This window comes from Gossypium arboreum, chromosome 7, assembly GCF_025698485.1.
Source record: "Gossypium arboreum isolate Shixiya-1 chromosome 7, ASM2569848v2, whole genome shotgun sequence".
Lineage (NCBI taxonomy): Eukaryota > Viridiplantae > Streptophyta > Magnoliopsida > Malvales > Malvaceae > Gossypium > Gossypium arboreum.
This window is the reverse complement of record NC_069076.1, coordinates 4,035,938-4,046,288: the sequence shown is the minus strand read 5'-3', so window position 1 is coordinate 4,046,288 and position 10,351 is coordinate 4,035,938. Positions and strand designations below refer to the sequence as shown.

Sequence of the window (10,351 nt, the reverse complement as noted above, 5' to 3'; positions counted from 1 at the left end):
ACATTGGCAAAGATGATCGGCAAGATGTTCTAGTTACCATCTTGTGCTACCGCAATAAGGATTTGTGTATATTTCTCATATAGCCAAGTTTCATCAACCTACACAATCGACTTATAGTAAGAAAAAACTCTAACGTAAGGATCGAATATTCAGAACAAATGATGGAATATTTTTTCCCTTGCACTAGTTGTCCATCCTAGTTGTAAGCATTGAGTTTTTGCAACTCAACCACAGTTGTAATGACCCGACAATTACAGTCACCAAAAATTGAAGGTTTAAGTCATTATTTTCGTAAAATGGATTCGTAAATATCTATTAGAAATATTTACGGATGATAGTTGAGTGATTAATTAGAGTTTAATTTAGTGAATTAGTTTGAATTAAGATTAATTAAGAGAAGGACTAGATTGCATAAAGAGTAAAAGTCTAGTTATAGACTAACGAAAAGCTAAGGGACTAAAATAGAAATTAGACCATAAGATGACAAGTGTGTGGTAATAGTGAAATACATGTGGAATTAAAATAAATTGTATAAGTATATGATTATTAAGTATTTGCTTATATTATATTAAATTATATTATATTATATAATTATAATACATTAATTAAATAAAGGATGAATAAAGAAAATAAAATAAATAAAACATAAAGAAAAAGAGAAAGAAAGGCACGAATAGTAGGGAAAGAAAGAAGGAAAAAGGGGAAAAAAAAAAGAAGGAAATTTAGGGTTTTAGAGTTTCAAGCTTGATTAGTAAGTCAATTTAACCCTATTTCTTGGTGTTTTTGGAATCCTAGGACAAAGCTTTACATGAATTATGTTTAAAATTAGAAAGTTAGTGAATTTTTAGATGTTGATTAAATTGAATAAATTGAAGAATTATGAATTCTTTTGATAGGAATTCAAGTTAGAAGTGGAAAGAGGATTGAATTGTAAAAAGAGAAATAAGTTTTAACATAGTAGGGATTAAATTGAAAGAACTTCAGAATTTATGTTTTATATTGAATATTAAGGGTTGGAACTTGCTTAAAATAGATATGAAATGAAAAATAAAGAACTAATTTTGAAGAGAAAGGATGGTTATGGTGATAGGACTAAATTGGAATTTATGTGAAAGTTACATGGAAAATAAAAGAGTATATTACTAAATAACATACATTGATGATTTCAAATGTTAATTTTTCCGTAGCTAACGTAGCACTTGAAACGTCATCAAAGAAAGGAAAGGAGAAAGCGAACGAGGATATCAAGTAAACCCGAGCAATTACAGTTTGTATTTTTATAAACTAAACTTAATGCATAATTATTATTATCCTTAAAATGTATAGTAGATGAACATGAAGGTAAGTAAATTTATTATCAATTATGAAAACCCTATTAACAGAGTCGGGCTAGTCGGATATAGTTGGCATGTTATAGGATTGGAAGTGTTAAGGGACATTCCGACTTTGTGTCAATGAGACACTATAAGTGTCGACCACTGTTACTATTACTGTTCCGGATTTGTTCCAATGAGGTACTTTGTGTACCACTACTGTTACTGTTACTGTTACCTCTACGGTGTATTCCGGCTTCGACCGATGAAACACTGTATACTATCCCAATATCTGTGTATCTGTTCAGGTCCGAGTTATGTTAATAGGGGTAAATGAAGATATTAAAGACTGACTGTTGCTGATTAAGTGATTTTACTGAATGTTGACTATCATCAAATGATACAAAAGGTATACTGAAACTAACTAACAAGATTTAAGTGCTATAAGATGAAGATAAGTAATGGAATCTTTAAGATGATGGAAATAGAAACTTAAAGTCCAAATATGTATATGACTATTTATTACTTTAAGTATTAGTTTATAGAAATACCACTGAGTGTATACTCAGCGTACGGTTTGTTTCCGTGCGCAGGTTAGGTACAAAGTAAATAGTGTTTCAGCATCCAAGCCAACTCCTGAACTTAAGTACTTGGTGATGTATCTTATCTTAAGAAATGGCATGTACCTAGGTTGTTTTTGAAGTTATTTTGTTTATAAGTGATGTTGGTGAAGAATGTTAATAGATAGTTAATAAAAGTAATGTGTGTGTTATAATATAGTCCTTTTTGAATTGATTTGAATGGTATTTATGTACAAATTTTGAAGTTACTTTGTTTAATGGTTATTGAATACATGTGTTAGATTATTGTATTAATGATTTTAATGAGTATTAGATGTATTTTATCATGTTCAGGATTGGTTGAAAGATTGTATTTAAATTGTTTATTATTTAAGGTTTGTAGGGTTGGTAAATTTGAACTATAAGGTTCATTTTGAGTCCACATGGCTTGTCACACGGGCGTGTGATCAGACCATGTGAGACACATGGCTTACACACAGGCGTGTTGATAGGTCGTGTGTCCCCTGCATCCTTAAATGTGAAGTTAGGATAGTACACGAGTAAAAGATATAGCAGTGTGTCTTGGCCGTGTGAAGGACACGGGTTTCAAGCGCGGTCGTGTGTTAAAAACATGTGAAAATGGATTAAAAATGGTGAAAAATTAGTTGACCACACGGCCTAGCCACATGGGCGTATGCCCAGGCCGTGTGCCCCTCTGATGTTTAAGAAATTACAAGTCAGAACTGCCCATGGGCTGGCCACACGGCCATGGGAACCACACGGGATGGCCACACGGGCGTGTGCCCCTGACTTCAAGCAAAATTTTTCAAAGTTTTCCAAAGTTACCGGTTTAATTCCAAATTATTTCTAAAGTATGTAATGGGCCCCGTAGACCCATATTAGGGTTTCTATGGTGGAATTTGAAAGGTTTTGATTTGAAATGCAAAATTTATAACTCTATTTTGTATAAATGCTAGTGTATAAGTTCGGTAATGCCTTGTAACCCTATTCTGGTGACGGTTTGGGGTTAGGGGGTGTTACAATAGTTCCCAGAACATACTATTTTATGGTATTCATCCATCCTTAAAGTTCATTGTAAGATGTGCCTTAGTCACCATCCAACTTTGTCATCACCATCTATTTAGCTGTTTAGGCTTTCTTATATGACACTTTGTCCTAAATTAGGATTGTATGCTCGTGACCAAGACCTATACAAGAATGGTGGGCATGTCTTTGACCTCCGGTGTAATGCACTTACAAATTAATTTTGCATCTAGTTTCTAATTATCATATGTTATTTGTGCAACAGTGCATGTATGAAGTCCTTCATATTTTCGAACCTCCCAAAGTAGTGACCTCTTCATCAATGCAACTCTTACCCACCACTTGCAACATTCCATATGCCTCCAACACTCTCCAATATATAATACTAGAGTAGATACGATAGCTTTGTAGTCTACCGACACTTTCAAGTTGTAGTACTTAATGAGAGCTACACATGTCTCCTGATTCAAGAATTGTAGGCCTATACAAAACTCTTTAAATTTTGAATCCGGCATCAACATATGGCCAGGTATTATATCCAGTAAACTCTGAATCTGACATCAACATATGGCTAGGTATTATATCTAGTATTCTATGAACTCATATGTATGCGTTGCATTGGGATTTACGCTCTGCATGTCTTTGAAGGTTTGTTTCATATGACAATGCCATGAGCTAAGTGATATTTTCATTATCATCATTGCCATCGACTTTATTATCAGTATCATTGAGAACCTTAATGATAACAAGGTTATTAAATTCTTTGACCTGCGCATCGAGATCATCATCATCGGGTACTTCTTAACTACTCGCTTGAATCTTTAATCCGAATTCAAAACTAAAAACCAATGGTTGTATCTCATAGCCAGGACCCAAATTAGGGCTATCATACAAAGTAGGCACATTTTATGGATTGCCGCTCAATGTCATGGTCGCTCCATAATCGAATGGATCTACCCATCCAACATTCAAATTAAAGTCAAATCTATATAAAGAAGATCGTCTATCCACAGACACTCTTGGTACTTCTATATACGGGTCATAAACTCCATATTGTTTATCGAATGGTGTGGGATTTTGACCACAACTCTTAAAGGTGTAGGAAGATTAGTTGCCCCATTTCTTTTATTAACATCCTTCAACTCAATGTACTGCTCCACTGCTTCAATGTTACCAGTGGAGTAATGCACTGTTATCATTGTCTCCACATCCTCATTATCTACTAGTTGCATCTCATTGTACATACGAGGATTTGATAAAATTAAAAATTTGTAGAACAATCTTGACATCATCTTCACTCAATGTTGAGTAATTTTTGAACCAATCTGTTCTTTCATTTCCTCAAGATTTACTCTCGTTTAACTTTGATCTGTCATAATTTGATACGTCAAATTAGGCTCCACGTTACACTTGACGAGCTTATTCTCAAGCAATTTGAATGTTTTTATCATGTTTTTAGGTAGTTTTTGCTTTTTTTACTTTAATAAGTGAATTAGTGTGTTTTACGCTATTTTTGAGACTCGAATTGGCTAAATGAACCTAATGGTGGATTGAGTGTTGTAGGGAGTCAATGGTGGCCCAAACGTGAGCGAAAACATCACCTAGAAGTGGGTATCGCTGTATTGAAGCATGGAAGTTGTGATACCCTTTATAGTACTGAAACAAAGGGGATCAAGGTCATCTATAGTGGTATCATGATACTAGCCATAGGTATCTCAATACCTAACTTCCCAAGAACTCCCCATTTCAAGACTAACGAAGGTATCGCGATACCACTGTCATGAGGGGACAAAAAATGAATGCAGGGGTAGTTTTTATCTAACTTCAACACCAATAAAAAACACACACTGATGAGCATTTTGGTCAACAAAAATATGGTTTAATGCCTGTTAAAAAAGGTCAAAGCTTGGCTGGAGAGAAAAGACACACAAGACGCAACACTTTAACTTAGTTTTCTTGTTTTATCTTTTAGGATTTAAGTTTTCTTCTCCATAGCTTAGGGTTTAGTTTTCTACTTTCTTTTAGTTTTTCTTTGTATTGTGGTAGTTAGTTAAGTTAGTTATTATTGTAGCTAGACTTTATTTACTTGCTTAGCCCTTTAAACTTCTTGTATTTTCAGTTTAATCCTTAGTATTAATATAACTCAATTTCCTTTTTGTTTCTCCATTAAAAAATTGATTTTTTAAATGCTATTTTACATTTCTTTTGTTGCCATTTTTATGCATTCAATCTTTTCCCAGAAAAGTTCAAGCCTTTTATCATTTTCCTTGCATTTAGCATTTATGCTTAGTTTTTATGATTGTTGGATGTTTGTTTGCTTAAATATGTTTATGTGTAGCTAAATCCTAAGTGGTTGTTTGATGGAAGTGATGGGTAATTGATTTTTTAGTTCAGGGACTAAATCGCAAAAACTAAACTAAATCGAATAAACTTCAAAACCTAGGATTGACGACCCGAGAGAAGATCTTATCGAACATCAATTTGATAGTCCCAAGGTAGTCTGGTGAGACCGAGAGATAAACCGAACTAATTTGTTGAAATTGGTAAAGTTGAGGCCAAGAGGTAAAATTGTACCAATTTAGGAGTAATAGCGATTTAGATCCTTAACTCGAAGGTTAACCAACCTCATGGAAATCAACCAACGCTGCCTCTTATCGTATTTGTTAGTTCCATATTTGGTTTTATTTACAACTTAGTGCTGTTTTTAAGTAATTAATTAGCACAATTAAACTTGTGAATGACCTGTCGTAATATGGTACTTAGTGAGTAGTTAGCTAGACTCCTTTAATTGCATGTGTGTAGTTTAGAAATTACTTAATCATCGACTCCTTTGGGTTCAACCCCTTGGAATACTTTGGTGTTCCATTGAATACTATAAATATTACAACTAACATTGTCTGCTTGTAGTTAAAACCGCACTATTCACGCTGGACACTATAAATCAATATGTAATGAAAATGAATTTATTAAGTTATTATGATTTTATGAAAAAAATTAAGACTAAAAAATATTGAACTTATAAAAACAATAATTATATACCAAGAACAATTTAGAAAAATTTACTTTTAGATAATCTTACAATCCGCCAACCAAACACTTGAATCTTATATTCTAGCTAAATAAGCTAAATAAGGTAATCTTATATTCCACTCATATCTTACATTCCCGTAAATCCTATTATGAAATGTAATCTAAAATTCGGCAAACCAAACACACCCTAAAAGGATGTGTTTTTGTGTTAATTGGTTAGGGGTTTTTATAGGTGAGCTTTAGTGTTTAGAGTTGGACGGGGTTGAGAAAAGTAAAATAATTGTGAATGTGTTTTTAATTCAAGATAGATGTCGCATATTAGTTAAGGGACACTCGTGTAGATTTTTCATATTTTTTTCCCAACAATCCAATAACTTTTCAATCTCAGCCAACTCGATTAGATGCCACATGCTAAATAGGCGACACCCATATAATTCTTTTTCATTGTTTTGGTCAAATCAATGGGTGTCACATGTAAGTAGTTGACACTCGTTAAAAATTTATTTTTTTAAATAACCCTCAATTGTGGTGCCCATACTTCCTATGTGACACCGATGAATACTACAAAAAATTATTGGTTTTGTAAATAATTTCAAATTCATGTTATTTTCAAAAATAATTTTTATAATATTTCAATAAAAATTTTGTATAATTATGAAATCATCTCTTAATGACAATTGAGTATTTGTTGCAATAGTAAAATATATTGTACTCTCAATGAGAGAACGAGGTTGGAATTTTAAAGATGACATTATTAAGAGGGCAGCCGCAAACCTCAAATATGGGACCATAAAAGAGACATGAAAAGTACCAAAAAAATTTATTTGATATTTTTTAATAGAGAAAAAATAAGTACAATCGTTGACTGGTATAGGCTTGCTTAGAGCTCAACTCATCACAATACTTGCTGATATCTTCAACTAACAAGGTCAAGACCAATGTTAGTGGTGTATCAAAGATGATCAGTGTACTGTACTCTGGTAAAGCAAGCTTCGCCATGTGGTCGGCTACTGCATTGTGCTCCTTCTTGATTTGCCTCAACCGAATGCCCCAGTCACGACGACACAGCCGGTGAACAACTAACCGCAGCTTAGAGAAGCTGCTATCTGCTGCAGCGAATGAGAAAAGCATTGTCATTTCGATTTCTACTCGTCGAAAACCCTTGTCCCAAGCAAGTTTGATGCTAAAGCTAGCCGTTAGATGCTTGTTGATTTGCAGGTGAATTTAGTCGAGATTGAAAGTTATTCTTTGGTTGTTTTCAATTTTCCTTAAGAGGCAATGACCCTATAGTGTCAAGTTTGGGAATTTTGATCAATTCTATTAAATCTCTTGTTCTTAGATTAGTGTGTTGTAAGGTTTAATCAAATTGGGATCCGGACACCAACCTGCTCGTCATCTGGTAAAGTTTGCCTTGCTCGGTAGCAATGATAGTGTTACGTGGTGGACGTGTAGTGAATTAACAAAATAAGAAACTCAGAATACGATCGATATTACAAAAACAAAACCTACAGAAATTTATTCAGTCAAATTACTTTTATAAGACATAAATTTCTGTTATTGGCTCTAAGCTTCAAGAAGTAAAACTGAATTCCTGGAAAATAATTTACACATTATATACACTAGGAAGGTTAAAGTCATATGCTGCCGCCTACAAGAGAATTAGCTGCAATAGCCCCCACAGGTCTCGACTCAAAACTGTCATTTTCCGAGCGGTTGAGCCTCAAACTGATTAAATCGGTACACTTAGCAAGATACACATGATACTATCGCATAACTTGAGCAGACAAAAGGTGCCTCAGCTGGAGCAGGTGTTCCTCGTCGGAAATGTTTAGGGAAAGGCGGAGGTTTGTTAACAGGAACTCCTGCTCCCAAGTTAAAGGACCCGAAGCATACAATGCCTCCACTGTTGACTTGTAAGCACGAAGCTCAAGTTCATGGATGTCAACAACCTTATCAGCAGGGGACAACTGTAAGTCCCTCTTGCCACATGAATAGGGGAATGATGACTCGGCATCAGAATTATCAGCTGTGCTTCCTGATGGTATACGAGAAATTTGGCCAGCGTAGACAGCTACACCATTAGAACTACAACTAGCAACTGAGCATTGGTCACTATCTTTAGAAGACAAAACAGGTCTAGAAGAATCATATAAACAGTGAGGAGTTGTGTTTTTGATCCTTTTAGCTGATTGCTTAATGACTTCTCCATCAAGCCCTACTACATGCGGGAAAGAAATATCATCTACCTGGTCGAACAAAGGATGTGTTCTCTTAAGAGTTTTGTCATTGCAACCTCTAGAGAAAGGCGGTAATTTCCTTCTCCTAAGGGTTCGTCCGAAGATGGGGTCGCATTCTTCAGAGTGATGGTCATAGCCTTTATTTGCAGCTCTCAAGGACATACGAAAGGTGGCATTATCAGCTCTGCCCTTATGCATTCCCTCTCTATCCTTCTCCCTAAATTGTGGGGTTTTGGTTAAATAACATGAAGTCCTGAAAAGCAAGCCACCAGCACGATTTGGAAATTTTGGTGTGAAATTGTTGGTCAAGCCTTCACACTGAGCAACCTGCAATTATATGTAGTTAGTCTGGTTTAGATATAGCGGTAGCAGTAGGTTCAACATATCAGTGAGGACTTGTTACATAAGTTTGTTCTTAAGTCCTCTCATAATATCAAATAGAAAAAACTGCAACGATTATTACAAGAATAGCATTAAGGATAGAGTTCTCCTAGCCACTTTACAACACAAGGCAACTATGCCATAGACTAAAAAATAGTCATTGAGTTCATATCATCTACAAAAGAGAAATAGGTGAAAAGCAAAGATGAAATAGGCCATTACCTTCCCCCTCACCACCCACTTCTTGCCATCCCAAGCCTGTCTAATCCTTAAACTCGACCCATGAAATTCCATAAGTTGGATTGACCCAAAGAACTTAATGAGAAATCGGTCGTTGTTCTTTAACACCTTCGTGATCTTTCCAACCCTCCAACACCGGTTATCAAACACCTCAGCTACATCACCGACTGCCCAACTCTTCCAATTTACACTTGGAGGTAAGGGTCTAACATCCTTCCTTTGAAGCTTCTCCACCACTTGTTTTCCTTCATGGTCCATCAGCAGTTTGTATCTAACAACACAGTTTTCAACGTCCGCCGAAACAATATTAGCAGGAAACCAGGAGCCACATGGATCATCTTCTCCTCTTAATACCTCCACCAAGTTCCCTTTTCTGAAATTCATGATTTCCAAGCTCTAATATGCTTTAGACCTGGAAAACAAAATTAATACTATTTAAATTTTTTCAACAAAATTTGAAAAACAAGGATGAATGGATGCTAACAGATCTATGGGTTTGAATTTCAAACTTGAAATAACAGACCCAGGGATGGATGAATCATTAAAAAGTGCAAAAAAAAAAAAGGCATGAAATTTTGAAACTTCTAACACTCAATTCAAACATGGAAACCTTCATTTTTCTAAAAAGATTAAATCAATAATCTTCAAGACTTCTTTTGTATCACAAAAAAAAAATCAGATACATAAACACAGATATAATCAAATCTACATAGATTCATTCAAAACAAGTATCTATTCAACTCATTTTGGGGACTTACATTTCAAACAAGGACTGATGTGAACTCATGAAAACCCAGTTTTTCTTTACATACTTGATCAATCAGCAAAGAAGAAAAAGAAGCTTGAAAGCCACTCAAAACATCAATCAACCCTCAAAAAAAACCCAGAACTTAAAATCTTCTAATAATAAACTACACTAAAAGAATATAAAATTGAAACGAAAACAGAGTGACCCCCACATAGAAATTACAACCAAAACAGAACTCTATTTTGATGAATTAGATGATTCTGACCTGAGAGAATAAATGAAAACGAACAGGACGCAGTTTAGTTGGGATCATGACCGCATATTTAGGCAAAAATGGTTGATTTTGCTCTCTATTATTATTTCTTTAAGCACCACTCCAAATAAAAATTACAACTACTAATTACTAGTTAGGATTGCCTCGGTTTTTTATAGTAACTTCAACTATATACCCTGTTTTCAAATCTTTGGTATTAATCACGTAAATTGGTCACTTAGGGTCCTGCCTACTTGTGATTATGGGGTCATGCATTCCTTCATTCATATTTTTCTACTTACTAATATTATTGTATTTACCTAATCTTTCCCCGTACACTCCACTTGATATATATATTATATTATATTGCACTAGACAAGAGATATAAATAAACCAGATCATGAGTCAGATCATCTGTCTATACTCAAAAATTTGAATAAAAATATAAGATTAAAAAATAGGTTTAAAGAAAAATTAAGGCCCGTCGTTTACTAAATAAGTCGAGTCTTAGGTAAATTTTTTTTTTGTCTAGGCCTGACCCAACC

General features: G+C 34.5%; 1 protein-coding gene across 2 annotated transcripts; it reads right to left on the bottom strand.

Moving 5' to 3' along the window:
• Positions 1-7,437: 7,437 nt before the first annotated feature.
• LOC108468364 (uncharacterized) lies at positions 7,438-10,122 on the bottom strand. Of its 2 annotated transcripts, none has more exons than XM_017769255.2 (3): positions 9,819-10,122; positions 8,788-9,217; positions 7,438-8,511 (listed from the first exon to the last, which is right to left on the bottom strand). In XM_017769255.2, the coding sequence occupies exons 2-3, from the start codon at positions 9,187-9,189 to the stop codon at positions 7,711-7,713; spliced, it is 1,203 nt and encodes a 400-aa protein (XP_017624744.1). In that variant the 5' UTR covers positions 9,190-9,217; positions 9,819-10,122; the 3' UTR covers positions 7,438-7,710. The 2 variants fall into 2 exon arrangements, with proteins under 2 accessions (XP_017624744.1, XP_017624749.1); XM_017769260.2 differs by lacking the exon at positions 9,819-10,122 and adding an exon at positions 9,564-9,812.
• Positions 10,123-10,351: the final 229 nt, after the last annotated feature.

Bases quoted from the DNA above. Each gene is read 5' to 3' on its own strand.
- LOC108468364 (XM_017769255.2), bottom strand. From the start codon at position 9,189: ATGAATTTCAGAAAAGGGAACTTGGTGGAGGTATTAAGAGGAGAAGAT. The intron at 8,512-8,787 runs GTAATGGCCTAT...ATATAATTGCAG, and splicing joins AGTGGGTGGTGAGGGGGAAG to GTTGCTCAGTGTGAAGGCTT.